The sequence below is a fragment of the Mauremys reevesii genome, linkage group 2 (genome assembly GCF_016161935.1).
Source record: "Mauremys reevesii isolate NIE-2019 linkage group 2, ASM1616193v1, whole genome shotgun sequence".
Taxonomy (NCBI): domain Eukaryota; kingdom Metazoa; phylum Chordata; order Testudines; family Geoemydidae; genus Mauremys; species Mauremys reevesii.
This window is the reverse complement of record NC_052624.1, coordinates 94915321-94937728: the sequence shown is the minus strand read 5'-3', so window position 1 is coordinate 94937728 and position 22408 is coordinate 94915321. Positions and strand designations below refer to the sequence as shown.

At 39.5% G+C, this 22408-nt stretch overlaps 1 protein-coding gene across 22 annotated transcripts in view; it reads right to left on the bottom strand.

The window, feature by feature from the left end:
• Positions 1–10303: 10303 nt before the first annotated feature.
• Positions 10304–22408, bottom strand: part of HECW1 (HECT, C2 and WW domain containing E3 ubiquitin protein ligase 1) — a 451523-nt gene continuing 439418 nt past the window's right edge. For all 22 annotated transcript variants that reach the window (XM_039525998.1, XM_039525991.1, XM_039525994.1 and 19 more), the window contains 2 exons: positions 20766–20964; positions 10304–10775 (listed from right to left, as the gene is read on the bottom strand). In XM_039525998.1, the coding sequence (XP_039381932.1) occupies positions 10664–10775; positions 20766–20964 (311 nt within the window). In that variant the 3' untranslated portion in view covers positions 10304–10663. The remainder of the gene's footprint in view (positions 10776–20765; positions 20965–22408) is intronic.

Below are 22408 nucleotides of genomic sequence, written 5' to 3'. Positions count from 1 at the left end.
TTTGGTTACTGTATATTGTAGGATACTGGACTAGAAGGACTACTGGACTGATCTGGTAAGTGAATTTCTATGCTCCTAAATATGTTCTAACTTGGTAGGGCAGTCCCAGTTCACTGTCTAGTTCTATAGAAACTGGGGTTTTCTCCTGGAGGGAAGTGTGGTTGTCTAGTGGGTAAGAAATGGAGTATGATTGGAAGAAGTTAGAGGAATGGTCATTTTTAGCCTACCTAACGACTCCTAAGTGCTACAATTTCGCTTTAGGTACATTTTGAAGAAAAACCTTCTGTGACACTACCATTTAAAATAGACACTGCTAAAGCATTTGTCTCTGTTAAATGCACAGAGACACCCTTTGCTACTGCCTGCCAATATCCAGAGCCTGTAGCAAAAAAGATTAATGAGGTAATGGCCCCTCATATAGGAAAAGATTCTAAACCACCCCAATCATTGATCAATGATGATTCAAGGGTGAGTGAGCAAATCGATGACTGAGTAGTTTTGCAAATGCCAAGTGAGAGTTGCAAAATGAAATATTTTAAAAATAAATTACAAAAACAACATATAAAATAATCGAAAAGCAACAGAAATCAGAGCTGTATTAGAGACTGACATTTTCTGTGCCTATCTTACACAGAATTTTGTGTAAATGGTAATTGGGATAGAATATTATTATTAAGCAATAAAAACTAGGAGTTAACTATTAATTAGGAAGTTGTTAAGGTTGAAAGTACACATTAAGGGTGTTAACTAACATCCAGACAATGTGGTGTTATTTCCCCGAAATACTTCTACCTCAAAAACATGTACGTCTAGAAATGAACGGTTAATTCTTGCTATATGTTCCCGCTTTACTTATTGTCACCTCAGGCAGGTTGCAGTTTCCTAGAAAACAGGGTCCTAGACCATTTAAGGTCCCAAAGATCACAATCAACCCCTCCAATTGCACCCAAAAGCTAATAGGTAGCCAGTGTTGAGCAGGAAAGTACCAGTGTAATAGGTTCATTCCACCTAATTTCTGGAGACAAGTGGCTGCATTCCACTCCAGAACATGAAAGCATCATCTCTTCAATGGTAGAGCTAAATAGAGCACATTACAACACATATGGCCAAGGTGGGCTGCATAGGGCAGACAGGGTCCATATTGTTCCTTTTCTAAAGAACAGTAAATTGTATATTCCACCCTGCCTTCCTTGCCCAACATGTCCTTTGCAGGCAGGATCTAGTGTGAGCCATGTTGACACCCTTTGTTCACTATTGATGCAGCAGGTAGAAATTAGAGTTGAATATGTCCCTACTATACTCTTTAATATTCAGTTCACTAATATTCTTTATTTCCAAATATCTGTTATTAAATTATATGTGGTATTTTAGGATAACCAATACCCATGAAACTAGTTAGCCAACTCTGTTTACATACATATCCCAGCATTGTTTTCCATCGGATCAGTAGATCTGCTATTTATATTTTGTCTTTCATCCTGAAAGATCTCAAATACTTTACAAATGTAAACAGTTACATACTACACACAATTATCAATTCATCAGTCATTGAAATGCAGCCATATTTGGAGTGAAAACCAGCCCAAAACAGCAGTTGTCCAGTAGTTCACAGAACACCACAAAACAATTCAGAACAGGAAGTGAATACATGTGTTTTCTAAATGGAACTGCAAGGGAAATGTAGGTAAGCAAAATACAATTACCTCAATTGTAATCTGCCCAGAGGAGTAGGGTCAATATTTGTCCTCTCACAAATGCAGTGGGTTCTTTCACGACTTTTGTTCTATATAGTACAAAACACAGGTGTGTGTTTTTTCTGTATATGCTGTTTTACATGGGTAGTTACAGGGGTGCTGGAACAATTTTATAGTGGGGGGTGCTAAGAACTATTGAACCAAACAGTAAACCCTGTATATAATGGAAAGCCTTCAAGCCAGGAGGGTGCTGCAGCACCCCCCACACCTGTAGTCCCAGCACCTATGTGTCGTTACAGACATTATGATACATACACCAATATATATATAGTTTTTCATAGTTTGATTCAGACTGTTTCTTCCAGTTTGGATAAACATTCAGAAAACCTCAGAGTTCTTTCATAAACCTATACAATACATCCGAATGTGTAAATTCCAATTCCTGCCATTCTTTAATTTGGTTATCTCTTTCTCCACCATATGGTAGGAAAGGCCTAAAGAAGGCTGTTTGAAGTTCATTGTTTTAAAGTAACAGAAAGATGGATTTGCTGCATCATTAATCAGAATTACCTGCTGAATAGAAAGGCAGTGAACAGAAGAACCATTTTGTTTAACTGTCTTGTGGACTGACTAAGTCAATTTGCCTTCCACTTCACTACACAATAGCTCTAGCAACTGGCATATATTGTAGATGGCTCAGCCATGATGTACTACTATGGAGTATATAACTGCACTGTAGCGTATAAGTGAAATTCATACTTGTGCAGAGGGCCAGCATAGGGCCTATACGCCACTTTAGTCTCACTTAAGTATTAAAAAATAGGGCTTATGTGGCATGCAAATGGTGTAGAATAAATAAGCTTTGTGCTGGCCATCCTCAGAGGGGTGAATTTCAGCCTGTGTGAACACAGCTTCATCCATTTAGAAGCTAACTAATAGATATATTTAGATTGATCACAGTTACTGCACAGTGAGAAAGTTTGTGTGTGATTCCTCTTTTTTTTTTGCCTCTGTTAGTCTTTATCCACATATAATTTAGAGGAGAGCTCTTGTTATGCTAAGTTACACTCAGATAGCATGACAAACATTCGTTTCTGCTGGTATCATTAGTGTCTTATGGTTCAACATTTTTTCCCTTTCAGCGTAGGATGTTCTAGGAATTCATTCTTTTTTATGAGATGTACTTGGCCTGCAAGCAATAGAGAATGAAGTGGAGTGGAGGATAATGCCTCTCGAGCTTTGTTTAGCAGACTGTCCTTTTAGATTTATGTCTGCATGCACCAAAGTGAAAGCCTATTTTTAGTTCTGCCCTTAAGAAGTGGATCAAGCTATATTGTATAGGAACATAGAATTTGCCTGACTAGATCAGACCACTGGTCGGTCCTTCCAGTCTGGTAGACTAATTCTTCAGATGAGGGTATCCTCCTCCTCCAGTATTGAACATATTCAATTGAACAGTGTGTGAAAGAAAGAATTCCTTCTCTGACCAATGTGGTGATCAGTTTATACCTGAAGCATATTTGAGTATCCTTTATTCTAGCATATATAACTCAGCATGTTATTCAGATGTTAATAAAATTCATTCTTTAATCTAGTGATAGTACTGTATGTAACACCGTATGTTCTTCTGCAACTATAAATTCTAGTCTGACTACATGCTGTATGCAGAAGTGTTTTCTTTTATTTCTTCTAAATTGATATACTATAGTTATCCTAACCTGAGGTACCTCAGCCATGTACTCTTGAATTCATCTTGTCAACATGTAAGGCCTGAGTCCCAAAGCTCCCACTAAATTCAGGTGGAACTGTGCGTGCTCACCACATCTGAAAATCAATTCCATATGATTATGATGATGTGGGATTTTTTTGTTTTGTTTTTTGTTGAAATTGAGCTGATTCATTAGTCTCAGGACAGCAGGGAAACTAGGTTTTTTATCAGCTACAACTGTAGCAATTTCGTCAGTCTTCACATTCACTTTGCAGTTTAAACAAAGATGCACAAATCCATTAAGTGGCAGCATTAGGCACATATTTGCATCATTATTGCCAGCTTCCTGAATTACTATTTGACGTGCGTGGAAGCTTTTATCTAAACTGCCACTCATTTGGCACAGTGTTTGAACTGAATAATTTGTGGAACTGGTGACTAAGCTCTCTGTAGGAAGATCTTATGAACATCCTTTCCTCGGACTCTTCCTATACCTGGACATGGATTGCTATTTGCTGTAGTTGTCACCCAGAATCTGAGTGCTGCAAGTAAATGCTACAACAATTGTTTTAATTAATTGTTTGCACTAAATATCTGTTACTAAAATTTTGAGCATGGTTGAATAGGACCACATATAAAAGTCAGTATATCATCTTAATTCAGAGGAAGCACTTGGAATATCCCATTATAGTATACGACTGGATGGAAAAATGCTTTCCATTTATATAACTTTATTTATTTTAAGCCTCAAGAGCATGTCTCTTTGAATTTATAGTCACCTAATTCAATGTCCAAAAAGTAATAAAATCTTATTCTTTATAGCTAGGTTGATGGCTTAGCAAGGAATTTTTTCTCCCATATACAACATTACACCATTTGGGAACTATAGGAGGATATCACATTCCTCTGCAACATCAGGCAAGAATCACAGCCAGATGCAGGATGCTGGATACAATAGAGCACTGGTCTGATTAAGTAAGGCAAATCCTATGGTCCTAGAGGTGAACTGATTTCATCACCAGTTATGAGGCTTATTTTCAAAAGAGAAAGCAGACTGATCAGAAAAGTTGTACTTTTTTCAGTGCTTGTCCTGAGCAGTGTTCTAGAAATACAAACACACTAACAAGTTACAGAGTTGTCAATAAAAGGCCATGTAAGATATACTAAAATCAAATCACAGCTTGTATCCAAAATCTCACAGAAGATTCCAATGCTGCCACTGCTGCATTCCTGAAAAGCTGTTATCCGAGTATGATGGTTTTAGGGAAGCATGATAATTTATACTGCTTTAGCTAAAGATTGGTGGTAAATGATGTTAAAAAAATTAAAATAATTTATACCAGCAATTCTCAGACTATGAGCTGCAGCCCATTCTTGAAATAGACTGAACTAGTGTGCTCCAATACAGTGTACAATTTAAATTTTTTTTTCATTGCCCCTGCCTCATTTCATTAGCAAGGTCACTGTTCAGGGCATCAAACAACTCATACAAGAGCCTGGAAAAGCAGTTGTTTGTTTTCATGTAATAAAAAGATAAAAGGTCAAGGTGTATCCACAAAGTGCTTGCTTTTCACAAAAACAGAAGAGTGATTTTTTTGTTGGCACTAAGAATTATCTCACACAGCTCTAGTGTTTTGTGGCTTAAAGCTATAAAACTTTAGATAAAAATTCCTGCAGTCTAATCCCTCCTATAAGCTGTTATCATGTGAAACCCTAAAACACTGATAATTTGCAAAAATCACTGAAGGCTATTTGCAGTCCTGATGTGCTCTCTGAAGGCTTCTGTTGTATTTAACCTAAACAAGCTGTCACAGAACACTATGGGCCTGATTTTCATTTACACTGAAACCAGAGCAGTGTAGAGGCCTTAGTGTAAAAGTATCGCAGGAGCTCCAGTCCAGGGCTTTCTCTAGTTGATGTCACCATTTACCACAGGCCCAGCAATTGTTAAGAAATCAACGTTTACCCACTGATCACACAGTGCTATCTAGTAGTCACATTTTGTCATCATATTTGTCAGCATACTTTCTAAAAAATAAAACAAACTTTTGTACTATCAGGCTGGGGCTGGCCCTAGGATGGTGCTTTTGGAATATGGGTCCCTGTCTGCATACACTCAAAGGCACATGTCTAGGCATTGAAGCTGCTGCCAACCCACAGTCATTTCTGTACTTTCACTTTTTGGTGCTATGCATGTGGGGATCTGAGATAATACACAAGCCCTGAGAGACTGTGCAATGCAGACATCAGGCCAGATCCAATGCTGGTGTGTGCAAACACAACTCCTCAAGTCAATGGAGCGCCACCAGGTATGAATTTACCCCATTATAGTAAAATGCATCTTGCACAAAAGAAACTATTTTTAATAAACAGTACACATGATGCCATAACAAAGTGATTTTATTGACATTCCTGTATAGTGATATGATTGAATAGAAAGCACAGCCTGAGTATCATGTGACATTTTTCTGTCAATATAAGCAAAATTCAGTCCAATAACAAGGACTTTTACTGCCATTGACTTGTATGAAGTCTTTAACAAAACAATAACAGACATTTCTTTTAGATAAATTGGAAGCTGCAGGGAATTTGGCTAATGGTACAATATTTACTATACCTAGTACCTACTATCTACAGGCATCTGTTTGTCTGCTAGAACAAAGGGACTACATGACTCATTAGGGAGAAAGTAACAATCCAATATTTTGGACCTTGTGATAGCTGGAAAACCTATCCCAGATTTGTAGTATATTGCAGTCATTTTTAATAAACTCTGAGGTAAAGCAATAATAATAATAAGCACCACATTTGTTTTAGAAAGGTTTGTTGGTCTGCATGTGAGTGAAAGCGTTTAATCTTCACTGGGAAGCCCTGTTCATGTTGCTATGAAGACAGGCTGAACATTCATGATTTTAACATAAATTAATCAAAAAACTCTAAAGCCAAATTCATCCTGCTGGAACCCCAGCTATATCAGCAGGATTAACACCAGGGATGAATTTAACCCGCCGGGTAATATCTATTTATGCAAGTGTATATATACATATGAAAATAATGAAAACTTTTTTTATTTTTTGCTCAAAGGTCTTAGCTGACTCCTCCTCCAAATTATGACCTTTTCTCTACTCCCTATCCCACCTGGGGCTATGTCAAACATTTGTTACGATGAAACCTAAAAAACCAAAACAGTCTGGGTTTCAGGTTAGGTTGCAAATTCACAATTCGACCACAGTTAATTGAAATTTCATATGCACTTGAGCAAACTGGGGAACATTTATATTTCCTCATCATAACTTTACAAAACTCATGGTTTCTATGCAAAACTAAATGTAGCCTGGCCTATTTGCTTTCAGTTTTGAGGTGCCTTTGGACCCCAGAACTGAACAGACTGTCATTTACAACACTTATCTGTTTTTCTATTCTTTCCTTCTCGCAGCCTAAAATCTGTGTATTGATACCAATAATCTTATTTTAGCATAATGATAGAACACAACATTTTAAGAAGGGAATTGGGGTGAGGGGAATTTAATGGGTTATGGTTGTTCTGTGCATCTTTAATCTGCTTTACAGTAGTATTCCTTGTGGAAAACCTTTTATTCCTTCCTGGGGAAGGGCCGAGAAAAAATGGCTCTCATGAATAATCCAAATTTTTACGATAAATGTGCAGACCTGTGGAGAGATCAGAATTCTCTCTCATTTATAGATAAGTAGTGATTTGAATGAAAGAATATAGGAAAACAGTTCCTCTTGTGTATGTGTTTTTGAAAAAAAAAAAAAGGATCAATAAATGGATAAGACAGAATGAATAGGGTGTTCCTGTTGTGAGATGTTAACTATGCAAACCATCATAAGAAATGATATCCCAGAGATGTCAATGTGTGAAAATTACTTGAGAGGAGTTTATCAGGGGAAGGGAATTAAAAAGATAGGATCAAATGAAGTTTCTGGAGGGGAAAAAAAAGGATAAAATATGGTGTTTTCTTTTCCCCGTTTCAATGTGTTGGTGACAAATCTAGCAAAAGCATGTGTAGAGGACATGCAGAAAAAGAGTCATTTGTTTTCCCCTGCTATTATTTTTGATCCAAGAATATGCACGGTGTTTCCATTTTGATGCTATCAGAATCATCTGAGAAAACAGCTTTTTTGAAATATTTCCTTGCCATGCACTTGCAGGAATACTTTTGCCAGAGATTTTGATGGAAAAGAAGCTGGCCATGCTATATATTTTCTTTATCCAGAACACCAAGTTGCTTGACATGATAACTGTCAAGTATGTAGATGCCTACAACTTAGTCTAACCCCTAGCATATGGCCCATGTTAGAACCTGATCTGAAGAAGGAATTCAGGAGCGAGTCTTTCTTGTTTCAGTCTGGGGCTAGATGCTGTCTGTGCAAATACAAATATCTTTCATTATGCTTCAAAAAATAGTTTATTTTTTTTAATAAAATACAGCTCTGAAATATTTTAGTATTTTAAAAAATTCTAACTATACGGTTATTTAAAGGCTGGAACCCCCCCTTTTTTTTATATTAGCAAGACAGCTCTTGATGTACAGTTTTCTTTCACCAACCTGGGACCAAACTTGTCTTTGCTTATTTTCTTGTATTGTTGAACATAATGCATGAAGATAATGTGTGTTATTTTGTAATGATTCTGTCAGGGATGAAACAGGAATCTTGCACAAAAAAGTGATCTTTGGGACCCAACCTATGAGATGCTCCTACTGAGTGGAGTTGAGGTTGCTGAGCACATTGCAGCATCAGAGCCAGAGCCTTTGTGGCAATCCTGGTATAATGGACTCTCATATAATTCACCCTGATGTAACAGATGCATAAAGAAGCAGGTTACACAATTATTGTGAACGATAACACCCACAGTATATGGCTATATAACTGAGCGCTCTTTGGGACCGACGCTGTGTTTTTACACGAGAGTACAGTGCCTAGCACAATGAGGCCCTGATTCATAGTTGGGGTCCCTAGTGGCTACCATAATACAAATACATAAATAAATAATTTAATAAATAAATAACAATGTGTATTCTAAAATAAAGACTTAAAAGAAACACATAATAAAAATACTGTTAAATGGCCATCAAATATCAGTGACGTAGAATTAATGGAGCACTTTAAAAATCCATATTCTGATTAAACCAAAATATCGTATTTCTGCTTAGAAGCATGTCTTTACCTGTCACTATTATGACATGCACTAACTTTAAAATCAAGAAGAAAATCATTCAAAAATATTAGAAAAAACAATCATATACACATTAACGTATTAATAGCTAAATATGTCGGTCAGTAAAAATGCATGGAAAGGCTGGGCCTACGTTCTTTGAAGGGTAGGTTTATAAGAACAGAATGTGTTGGATGTTGAATTAGTCTATAAACTTGACAGCTTTCTGAAGTATAACAACAAAATGAGCATAGTAACAGAGACACAGATGGGTGTGGCAGGGGCAGCTCCAGGAATTTTGCCGCCCCAAGCACGGCAGGCAGGCTGCCTTCCACGGCTTGCCTGCGGAGGGTCTGCTGGTCCCACGGCTTCGGCGCACGTGCCTGCGGGAGGTCCGCCGAAGCCGCGGGACCAGCGGACCCTCTGCAGGCAAGCCACCGGGGCAGCCTGCGTGGCGCCTGCAGAGCGCCCCCCCGCGGCTTGCCGCCCCAAGCACGCGCTTGGCGTGCTGGGGCCTGGAGCCGCCCCTGGGGTGTGGTATCTGACTGCCATCTTTTTCACGTGAGCTATTGCTCCCATCAAGAAAGAATTACCCTGTATATTTCACTTAGTTTTTGTTATGGGTAGTCTTTGACCCTATCGTGCTCACTTCACATTTTCCCAGTTAAGACAAACACTTTCAATCCACAATTAGTTTTGGAAAACAAGGGCAGCAAAGGTTAAAAGTTGGAGACAACCAGTGTTGTGGGTTTAATTGTAATAGCCTCAGCAATATGCATCAAAGACAAGCATGCTACTGTGTGCCTTGCCTTGCCTGGCTTTGGAGCTGAAAGGTGAAGCCCACAAAATTAAAGAATTTGTGGTCTCAATTAGGCACCAGAAAAAAACTGGCTCTTTAATTTGGTGGAACCTAATGAGGCCATGTGGGTCATTGAGCTGCACTCCAAGAAGAATTGCTACAAATGTTTAAGCAAAAGAGAGATACAATCTCGCTGCAGCTTCACATTTAATAGAACTTTGTCTAAACCCTTCTGTGCACAACCAATTCTGAGGCTATGGAGGTTTGCATTTGACAACAAAGGGAGAAAACAACAACCAGAAGTTAGCCCTGCCTGACAAGAAATAAATGGCTTCTGATATAAGGAACGGGATTGTCTATACTTCTCATTTGTAGGGTGTGTTTTAAACATCAGATAACAAAGAATCAGTAAACAGAATCCAAAGATATTAACAAGAGCAGAACATTCTTCTTAGTCCCCCTTTCTTTGTCATGTACAATATTTAGGTAAGGGATCCTTGTCCTTTATGCTACATAATGAGACATTCCTCTTGAGTATGCACAAATTTGTGCTTCTTGTGTGGTAAACATTACAATAGAGATTCCCCTCCAAAAATGTCTGAAGTGCAAGTTCTTTCTGGTACGGCAAGTAACCATCCATAGCAACCACTGGAATACTTTGCATTGCATTACAGGTTGTTTTTTTTTTTAAATGTCTTATCTGCACCATGTGCCTGGGCCAGTTCCGGTTGATGTGGATCTTGAGTCCATGTATAAAAATTTAAGTTTTACTCATAGATATCTCTATGATGGACGATATGTACAGGAAAAACAAGGATGGATGAAAGAAACGCTTGACCACCTCCCAGTACTGAATTCAACTGGTAAGAAGTAAGATGAACTGTGGATTTGTTTAGAAGACACAGGCATATAGAAGCTTAAAATGGTTGATGAGGTTATTTATTTTTTAATCAACATAGGTGGAAGTAAACATTTATCAACATTTGGTCAAGTGTAACATAACCTGCATTTGTATTTTCATTATTATTAATGGAGGTATGTGGAGATATACAGAAACCTTGAGACAGTTGTTTTTCTATTGCATACAGGCTAGCAGTCCATTGGAAACTGAGGATGAAAGCATGAAGGTTAGATCTTAGAGGGAGGCAGTTCTTCATGCACAGCTTTTGTCAATCCTGATTTTTGTTTTCAAAAATAAAAACATGGAAAACCAAGATCATATGATGGTGAGGAAGGAAGGTGACATCATCAGCCAAGAAAATACCAGAAGTTCCTGAATTCCATCACTCAAGTCCAAACGTGCTAGTTTCTTCAACAGCTGTCAACAGCTTTTCATACAGCATAGAATAAGACGGGTAGGGTGGAAGATCCAAGCGGTTGAAACATGTGTGTGCCCTGCAAATGGAAAAATGCAGTGTGGTAAGTTTAATTTACTTTTAACAAATATATTAATGAGAAAACACTGCTTATTCTGACGGAAGTTCACTCATGTCCTCTAAATGGCTAAAAAGCTTTAATTAAATAAAGCCTGAGTGTTAAAATAAAAGCCCCTAAAATCCAAAGAGCCAGAAGATATTTTAAAAATATACGTGCATCAATTTGAACTATATATATATGTATATACACAAACTAAGCATTAACAGAAAGTATCTGTATGACAGGCTAGATCCTGCATTAGGCCCAGATCCTGCACTGAGCTCCATGTGGGTGAATCCCCTGTGCAAATGTGAGGTTCACTGTGGAATTAAGGCCTCAGACTTAACACAGAGTAATATTCACTGGTGCCACTTTAGCTGTTCTGTGCTGTTCCAGAAATGCAAAGCAGCTATACATCTGGTATAAGTGGCTGGTTAAGCTCTGCACTACAGGACAGTTATAAAACAGTTGGAATGTATTGGTAAATTTGGCCCTTTGAGTGGAGTAATAAGACAGAACTGACAACTGTAGGTTCAGTGGGAAAACAGGAAACACTACAAAACCAACTGCTTTGGGTGCCTGAAAGAAGAAAGTCTCTAGAAAGCAGAATGCTGTTTCTGTAACTCACTTGTTATAAGGATGGGTTTTAAATATGATGATGATTATTATTATTATTTGTACTACTGTAATGTCTTGGAGCCCTAGTCAGGGATGAGGAGCCCATTGATTATAGTCTATAGGTACCTACATGAGGTATTAATATTTAATAATGGACTCTACAGTCTAGCAGAGACAGGTACAACACGAGCCAACGGCTGGAAGTTGAAGCTAGACAAATTCAGACTGGAAATAAGGCATATATTTTCAACAGTGACAGTAATTAACCATTGGAACAATTTACCGAGTGTTGTGGTGGATTCTCCATCACTCGCAATTTTAAAATCAAGACTGGATGTTTGTCTAAAAGATCTGCTCTAGGAATTATCTGGGGAAGTTCTATAGCCTGTGCTGTACAGCAGGTCAGAATCTATGTATTGGGCTAGGCGTCGTACAAACACAGACAAGATGTCCCTCTCACAAAACATTTACAATTTAAGCCAGTTGATAAGTTTTTCAACAAAATAGGGGACACATTTCCCATGAAAAATGTCCCCATTTTCCAACCAACTCTAGTTTTAAATCATGCTTGAGTTGGGGGAAAGATTTCCGTTTGTATTCTGGCTTTGCTAAATCGTTTACTATTTCCTTTTCTTGTAGTAACCCTGGTGATCAAAAATCCTCAAGATTTAAAATACTTTTATGGAAGTAGGAGGAGGCCACTTTTATGGAAGAACGGGAGGCTAATCCTAAATTACTAACAAAAATCGTTCCAGTCAGTTCAGCATAAAAATGCTATTTGCTTTTTAGTTTTGAAACACACTGACCTTTACAAATACCCTCAACAGCCTCAAAATGATGCTAATTAGTAATCCATCATGCTGTGTTTACTCTATCTCTGTAGGGAGTGCACATATATGTCTCCTTTCCCCCCAAAGCCCTAGGCATGGTGATGGGTGTTGTTCATGTCTGGTATTTCATATCCACATCCGGCCAGATCTTCAGCTACTGTAAAATGGCAGAGCTGCAATGAAGCCAGTGGAGCTATGGTGATTGATGAGAATCTGGCTCCTGGTATTTTTCGAATCTATTGCCTTGCTTTACTTCCAGCTCTGAGATCTCATCCTTTAATGCATGTTATTTCCTATGAGCTGAAGCAGAAGAGCCCTTCCTAAAGTAGACTCCCTCTTATCCTCTGCCGCTCATTTGTTAGGCCAACCAAAAAAACCAGGCTGAAGGCAGATTAGTTGGCATGAGACTTTGCATGACAGCAGAGATGGTTACCAACCATACTGTACCATCTACCAATCCATAAATTGGTAAAAGATGATCATGGTTACCAGTCCAAATGATTTTGAATTTGCTGATAGAACAGATTTGCCTGTCTTTATTTTGATTTTTAACTGCACACAGTAACCCTAATCCCTTGTAGAACTGAAAGGGGAGAATCATTAAAAGCTATCAGGAAATTGAAACAGACAGAGGCATAGTATCCATTGCACTGCAGCATTTCAGTTAGGAGAGCTTTTACTAGTTTTTCTGAATAAAAAATTGTAAACTGGTTATTCTCTGAGAGAGTATGCAATACAAGCAATTTCCTTTGGAAATGAACTGGGAACATAAAGGAGTTAGAGAAATAAATGAACCTTGATAAAGTCATTATTATAATACATCTCACAAGTTAGTGCATCATGTGATGTATGCATTAGAGATGAGTAGCCTTCTACCATTATTTGTGTTCCTCAGCCATACCCACTAAGCCCTACCAAAGTGTGTCAACCTTTTTCAGAAGCTAGAAGGTGGTTGAGTTCCCTTGGTCCATTCAGTCACCGGACTCTGCTGAGACTAGTAGCAAAAGTGCTGATTAGTGCTACCTGCAATGGTGTTTACTGTGATATGGACACCTGTCCACTAGGAACTGGATTGAGATAATCAAACTCATTTCAATCAAGCCAGTGAGCAAGCTTCTAATGTTAATGACTTTCAGTCACTCTTCATCTGGGCTAGATTCAGAGCACAGACCTACTTTTTTTCTTATTACCAGTTCTCCGAAACAAAGACCCTCCAAACTGAAGCCATTATTAACCTTTTGGGTGTCACACATAAAGAGCATTTAGGGGCAGAGAAGAATCTTCTTTGTGTCATTCCTTTACAATTTCAGTGGAGGCAAGGACCTAACATACTGTGTGTCCTCAGAGCCATACAAATGGCCCTTCATTGGACATACAAGCAAACATCGGATTATGGGTTTGTACAGGACAAAGGCTTATGTAGAGGAGGACAGCAGGATATAGCAGATCATTACAGGGTCATATAACGGGGGAGGAACTATTGGAGGGAAAAAGGGGAAGGGAACCTCAAAATATCTGGAGATGTTTGGACATTTATCCAAACAAAACATTTGTACCCTCTAACCCAAAAGTATCTGTCACACAAAAAGATCCCCAAACAACCAAATAAAAAAGGGAAACTCTCAGGCCAACTACCATGCAGGTACCATACATTGCCAAAGGACAAAATATGGGGTTAAATTCTGTTCTATTAATCTATGCAGTCAGCCCAGTTTTACACCAGTGTAACTAAGAACAAAATTTTTCCATGTGACCTTCTGCAGTGTTGTAAGTGGGCCAGCTATCATTTCCTGTTCTTTGTTGCAAGGGCCAAAGTCTGGGGACAGGCTTGATGTGCTGGGCCCAGGGTGTTAAGTGTCTACTTATGTAATGCAGTGACAAGTTCTCATTTTTGGTTTGGGGAGGGGGATAGACAGGAGGAAGATAAGTCTTCCCTGTTCCTTCTCGGTATTGCTGAGAAGGCATTAGTTTTGCTTCTTGCAGCTGAAAGTTGAAACCCTTTCCTTTTCCAGCTGAACCAAAAGGCATTCAACTCAGCACTTGGGTTGTTTATATTATATGTTATGTGATTCCTAAGCATATAGGTCAATTAAGAGACAGGGACATTTTCTGTAATGTCGCAGTCCCTTAACTTTGTGCCCAATCCTGCAAGGGGCTGAGCACCTCCTAAGGTGTGCTGAGCAGCCTCTATGGCCACGGATGTCACTGTAATCAGAACATGGCAGGAGAGGCTCAGCATTTTGAAGTATTCGGCCCTTTTTGTGTATTGGAGTGGAAATGCTGCATGAGCAAGGGAAGAAACAATAATTACATTTTGCGAATAGGCTTTCTTCTTTCAGTTAAGCCTCTAGCTAGCCCTGTTAGCCTGTTGACATTTATGAGAGCATGTTCAATAAGTATGAGGACCAAAACTTGAAAGAGCAGAGTATTTACACCTTTATGAAACTGACTTCTACGCTTTTAGAAGAAAACATAAGATAAGGTAATCTAAACTATGACCTACTTATCATGCTCTTGTCTTGAAGGAAGAAAAACTATCAACTAATACATTAAATTTCTTTCTTCTTTGCGGTCTGTAGTTATAACTCCTGGTAGTTTGTGGGGGTCTGAATCTCTAGATCTCTCTTAGTGTCTCCACTGCTACTTCTCTCCTTTTAAATGTCCTCTCTAAAAGTTACATGTAAGCTTTTAAGCTCTTGGCATTCTTCTTTTGTCACTTTCCTTAATCTTTATAATGCTGACAGCCCAAAGGCAGCAAATGCACACACAACTCTCCGCTGTCAAACTTATGGCTTTAACCCATCAGCTGTAATAAGGCTTGCTTTCTGACAGAACAGTGCCAGAGAGACAGAAATGGGCCACTTGTTCCTCTCACCTTGCTTTTTTAGGGAGAGGTACTAACTCCCAGCCACAATCCTCAAATCTCTCAGGTCTTCCATACAAATATCTACTTTTGTTCCTCTTTGTTTGTGAAGGGAAACTCTCAGTGGTTCCTCTTGGGAATTTTTTGCTTAAGAAGTGACCTGAGGCTCTAAGGTTATATTTCCGATGTCTTCAGCAAAAATGGTTTATGCTTCCTTTACAGGAGGACCAGTTTTCCAAGGGTCACACATCTGAATCAGTTTGTGCCTTGGATATTTGACTGTCCTGGTAACATTTTATTGTCAGCATGACATTTTGCCAAACATATACATAATGAGAATATAAAGAATAACAATATAGGAACTATACTTTGAAAAGGAGAATTATATTATATCCCATAATCATCTCCCTTAGACTGAACTGTAATAGGGCAATTAGGAGAGAGGAAGGGACTCAAGAAGGAAAGAGAGGGGAGGAGGATGAGGAGAAGGATCATGGATTAAAAAAATAACAAAACAAGCAAAACGAACACACACACCACTAGGAAAGGGGGAAATGATGAATTTATATTCTGTTATTTGTACACCCAGTACCTTAATTGTTATATGGCAGTTCTGGATATTATGATGATAGGTGCCTAATAAATATCTTAGGACCAAGAGAGATCATTTATGCAAGATCAAATATTTACCGATAATCTGCATATGCTAACTGCAGACAATATGCTGGTATTTATAAATTACTTTGTAGAACTAAAATCACTTTCAAGGGAAAGTCAGCTAATTCTCTATATTGATTGAGAGAGTAAAGGCCTCTTAGGTACAGATTATTTGCAATTCTTATTGAAATTGCTGGGCCAGATCCTGGGGTCCTTATTTGATTTTTACCTAGGCAGAACTCTCCTTCAAGCCAATGAGAGTTTTGCCTGACTGTGAAGGAGAAACAGAGTAAGGATTTCAGGATGTGTCCCAATGGGAGGTATAGGTGTTCAGCACTTCTCAGGATCAAGCTCTTAGCAGAGGGCATTGTCTCCTCAGACAGCTGTAACAGAATGTTTTCCCCTCTCTTTGCACATACTTTTCAGGTGAAGTTGTTTCCTTAGTTTTAGACACAGCTACATGATTTAATATAAGAAGGTTTGGGTTTTTTTGGTATTCATTAAAGTGTGTGTGTGGGGGGGAATTAAGGTCCAGTTCTTGGGAGACTGAGGGAGTTGGCTGAGAGCCAAAAATCTGCATGACACAAGATAAGAGCTTCTCCTGCTTCAACAAGGCTATAGATGGGAAGAAGTTTTCTCAGATCTTCATCCAGCTATAAACCCAAACAGTAGAACGATCTTTCCCCCATGAGAAACTTACTAAAAACCAAGCACTGGGAGTCAATGTATAATGGCTGCATTTCACAGGGGAGTCTTCCATATTAAACAGGGAGAGTAAACCTGGGGCCTGAAGAACAGAAACCAGCATAAATAACATTAAGTGCCTGGACTCTGTTACCTAGTTTGTGGTATCTCATTTGATTCGCTACAGCAGTCTGGAGGAAAAACAAACCGTAGTTTTACATTGACAGAGTCCTGTAGGAGTTAGACACACTCTGGTTGGATACTGCTGCAGAGTCACATTCTTGTGGTCTGGAAGTAGAGCAATATCTCTGAGCTGTTTTCTGCTTTGGCTGCCTTTATTCTAATGTGTACACATGATACATAGATGTAGATTAGAATAAAATAACCTATGTCTCATTTCCCATGCATAATGGAAATAATCCACTTGTTGGGTCTGATATTCCTTATGCCAGTGTTTCACACCAGTGTTACTCTGTTGACTTCAGTGGATTTATTCCTGATTTACACCAGCATAAGTGAGGTTAGAATAAAGCTCCTGGAGTCCAAATCTTCCAAACCACTCTAAAGTCATAACTACTGTTAATAGTTGTATACCTGGAGCTGGAGGTGTAATTTCCATCTTGAGAATACATATTCATGCTAGCTCTAATGGAGTACCGCACTAAAAATAGAAGTGTACCCATGACGATGTGATGGTCTAGGCACCCTGAGTACAATCCTGTCCAAGATGTTAGGCTGTGTCTACACTTAAACTGCTAGAGTGGCCCAGCTGCAGTGCTGCAGCTTTGTCGTTGTAGGCACTCACTACAGCAACAGGAGGGGTTTTCCCATCATTGTAGTTAATCCACCTCCCCAACAGGCAGTAACTAGATCAATGGAAGAATTCTTCTGTCAGCCTACACTGGGGGTCAGGTCTGAATACCTATGTCTCCTGGGAGAGAGCGGGGATTTTTCACATCCCTGAGAGAAGTAGCTATGCTGATGTAAGTTTTCAACATAGATCAGCCTTTGGTACGTACTTGGGTGGATGGCCCCTCCTGCCGCTGTGGTTACACGGCTATTTCCAGAAAGCCCTATCATGAGCGCTATGTATTAATAGTAGTACTATTACAAGTATCATTTCACCTCAGAAATTCACACCATGTGTCTTTGCTGGTAGTGCTGCATGTTGTGGCAAGTGTTAGGCATTACTATATCTGTATTCATTGGTAAACAAAACAGGAGCAATTGCACACTGCACCACTAAAGCATAAGGACAATGTGTATGGAAGAGTCACACATCTAAAACAGGAGAAGGAAGAAGAGATCAAAGAGGGAGCCCTGGGTTCTTACAAAATATTTAAAACTTTTCTTGATACTTTGTAAAACATCTGGAAATGTTCAGACCAGACCTAGCCATTAAAACCCAGCAACCCCACATCCATCTCTGTGCCAGGCCCAGCTGAAGAAGCCAATTGCTTGGAGGTTTATGCAACCTTTTGCAGATTTTTATGGCAGAAGAAACAGTCATAATTCTTGGTGGACTGGGGCCTAAGAATTTTGTGGCATTCATGAAAAAACTCAAGCCAAAAGTTAGGGTCCTAAATCCATATTTGAACACCTAACTGATCTAATCTGATTACTTCTAGGGCACATAGAAAGGGTTATCTATTTCCCCCATGCATTAGATAATGTGGGAGGGGAATAAGTGCAAATGTAGAGGTGGGGAATTGTTTGAATTGTGGGGAATTGGGGAGGAGGATCTGTAGTGAGTTACCTTACATTGGTACACTTAGTGTGCATTTTTAAATTATGCCCAAGTGCCTAGAGGATATGGTCAGATGCTCTTTAACCCTCTAAACAAATCCATAATTAGGCATCTAAATAAAAAGTTCAAGTAAATGTGGCTTTAGGAGCTTAATTTTCAGTGTCCAGTTTTTGGCGTTTTGGCCCTGGTGTTTTATATATTTCTGACTGCTATATGCACTCAACAGCACTTTACAATTATTAAATAATATAGACGGTAGTTCATGGTGAACAATCTGGGTTTTTCTCCCATCAGAAAATGGTTGCTTCACTTGTCCGGATCACATTGCTCAGAAAGTTCTAGAAGGTTCTGTAGCTCTGACCTGGAGAGAAGGCTTCTTCGGGGGAGAATGAGACCTTGAGTAATCAGTGGATAAACTTAAGGCAGTTAACTTGAATATCTTGAGGCTAACTGAATCTAGGTCATAAGCAATGCCTAGGGTTAACACAGAAAGTTAAGCAGAGGAGAAAGAGGCAAATTACCTTTTTAGCCCTTGACAGGTCAGCCTGGCATTTCTTATATACACTACAAAACCCGCTCGTCTTCACATAGAGAAGTCTAATGTAGATGGATTTCTACAGAAATGCTGCACCACTTGGAACTTGTACTTTTTGTGATTCTTCGTGTTCACAATCAGGACTGTCCATAACCACCTCTATAGCCCATCTATAGAGGTGGTTATGGACCTCTCAAAGATTTGAAAAAACAAATGGGACTTGCAGAATGCCAGGAAAGTCATTAGACTTGGTCTCTGTCAAACCAAAGTAGGAAGCATGTGATAAAATCAAAGGATTATCCTTGAAAATGCCTTGTCAGCAGCGCCCTCCCAGGCCTGTCTACCCTGTGGATTTGCCCTGATTCCAGCCATCCCTGGCCACCCACAAGGACAGTTGCACTGGACAAACCCCTAATGCAGATATGGTAAATTACAGTTGGCAACAGTGCAGTTTAATGCTGCTTGAAATGGGGTTTGCACCAATACAGCTTACACAGTTGTCTGGTCATTGGTGGATGAAACGAGGGCTAATTCCCAGTGCAGATGAAACTAAGGCTAATTCCCCCAGTTTCCCGAAAGGACTGTATGGAGCACCTCTCAGCTGTTCTTAACTGGAAATGGTCTCTAATGTATGCAGGTCCCAAGCCACTGAGGGCTTTATAAGGCAAGAACAACACTTTGAATATCCTTCTGGAAATGAATGGAAGCCAATGTAGATCTTGAAGCACAGGTGAGAGGTCTTCCCTGAATGAGGAATGTTAAGCAAATAGGGCATTTCCTTAGCTGAAATCTCTTAATGGTGGTAAGATGTAGCCTATATAGAGTGCACTCCAGTAGTACAATCTCAAGGAGACAACAGCATGGCTAGACATAGTGACATCCACATTCAAGAAAAGAAGTCACAACCTAGATGGAAGACAGTGTGGTCTAGTTGACAGAACACTGATTAGGACTCAGAAGATCCACGATCTATTCCTGGCCCTGCTATTGGTCTCTTGGGCAAGCCACATCACCTCTCTGTGACTCAATCTCCCCATCTGTAAAATGGAGATAATGATATTTACCTCCTTTGCGAAGCATTTTGAGATCTACTGATGAAAAGTGCTATATAAGAGCTAGGTATTATTGTTATTATTATGGTTGGACACAAATGGATGCAAATATTCTTGGCCACTGCTGCAGCTGTGGAATCCAACACGATGCCCAGGCAGTGAATCTATGTCAGAAACACCAGACACTTTCCCTAAACCAAGACAATTGCCTCTGCCTTTCTCCCAAAATCTTCCCACAGCCTATATTCATTATTCCAATCTTGTCTGGGATGAGCCTCAGCAAGTTCTCAGGCAAGCTTCAATCTGTTAGGAACTGGGTAAATCATTCAGCTGCACCTACTGAGCCAATTAGAATGGATATATAAATCTGGGTGGTATCATCACACGGACTACAGCCCATTTCCTCACTCAGCTTCCTAATGGTCCCATACACAGTAGTATGCAGGTTCAGTGTTCAGGTGCTGGGTGGTTGGTGGCCTCTGATATACAGGAGCTCAGACTAGATGATCTGGTGGTCCCTTATGGCCTTTAACTCTATGAGTCTATGACACGCTGAAGAGTGGGATGACAGAATGGAACAAATTAGATCCAGTGGAGGTGTTCAGATCTGAATCCCTATGGGACTTGGGCTAGGAAATGGGTATCTCTGGCTGAATCAGAGACACATTTTGAAATCTCACAAGTGCTGAAATCTCACAAAAAGATTTGGTTTGGATCTGAGGAATTAGCATCCTGACCATTCCCTACTATTTAAAGGAGTCCAAATGTGAAGGTCTGGTTTCAACCCATCTCTAAAGGATACCAAAAGAAATCACCCTTCACTGAGTTGTAGGTTGTAGGTTCATTGGCTGTGTCGTGATGAAGTGAGATTTGTTCTTTGCTGCTCTTGTATTCACTGTCATTAACTGCCAGAAACACTGAAATGAAGTGTTGTGCTCATCTTCTCCACAACATTTAAGATTTTATTCATAATACAGACATACCTTGGAAGGGATGTTATTTTCCCCCATTTCTCTATACAGAAGCGCCGCAGACCATTGCTCCCTCGAAGGGCTGCAAATCCCTCATATGGCACACTAGATGTTCCAGTGACAAACTGCAGGAATCGTAGTCTCTGTTCATTGTTAAATCTCTCCACCGCTGCCCAGAACCACCGTATTACAATATGCCCATCATGGTAACCTGAGAGAGAGAGATTAGAAACATACAAGTTAAGTGGGAACTGGATCTGATGATGTACCATTTCAATACATTTCCACAAAAAGAAATGTGAGCTATTAGCTTCTCTTGCTACAAAACCTCAGCCAAAGGACTGATCTAATGATTGATGAGCTATGTCTCAGCCCTATTGTCTTCTCACCTCTGGATAACTTAATACAGCTAACTAATTTGAAACTACAAAATTCCATGTACAGCACAGCTCACATTTATAACTCAGGTATACAGCCCTTTCCCAAAACATTTTGGCAAATACTGTGGTTATGCATGTTAAATATAAATGACTAAAGTTGATATTCTATATGGCTTATGACAGCTTGATGGAAGGCTACATTTCTGATTCCCAAATACAACCAAGACTGGAGAACTGGATAAATTGTTACATCTATAGCAGATAACATTCAATGTAATAAGAGGGGTAAAGAAATTAAATCAATGGTCCAGATAGTGAAGCTAGCATAGGAAGGTGCGGGCCTAGCTACCTGCATCCTAGGTCTGAATCACTTTAAAGGGCCATACCCTCTTCATGGCCAATACCAGTCCCTTTTGGGGTTGTACTGATCTCCAACATCTGGAGGGGAATGGCTGCTGCAAGCCCTTCCCTGGCAGACTTTCCACCACAGCTCTGGGCTTGAGATCACGCTAGTGAAAGTAGAATGAACCCATGCTCAATCTGGCTCAATAATTATATTTAAATAACCACCTGAGATAACACTCTATGCAGAGGAGTTAAACTTGAAAACCATTATAGGGAACCCTCTTTATGGCTAGTAGCTCAGTGCTTAAGTAACAAATAGGTAAGAATAGTTGGTGGTCAGCCAGCAGCCAAAATTTGCATCTTGTGTTTATGGAGGACAGGTCAACTCCATTGAGTTTTCTTGTGCGTTGCAGAGCCGAGGGACCTGGGGGGACAACCCATTTGCCCATTACTCAACAGTTCCTGCACACACTATGCTCTTTGTTCAAAACAAGTCCAACTAGTCAGGGCAGGGGATTTAGTGCTGGTGTTGAATGAAGGAGTGAAACACTTTGACTTGGGGGCTTTAAATTAGTGCAGCATTTTATTAGAGTGTATCTGGGAGCAGAATTTAGCTCTATTGAAATTAATGGGAATTTTGCCATTGTCTCAATGAGGCCAGGATTTTACTCATATTCTTCAATATAAATAAAGTATAAGCTAAATTCTGCAGTCTCTACTCAGTCAAAACTCCCATTAAGTCAAAGGCATTTTGTCTAAGATCTGAGTAGAAACTGCAAGACCTGTTCTAGTATTAACGTGTCTATTGGCCAAATCATGAGGTCCTTATTTAGTTTTCATTGAGTCCTTCTTGAGAGAAACCATCTGAATTCAGTGGGAGTTTCCCCCAGTAAAAACAGAGCAAACACTGAGTACGCATCTCAGGATGTG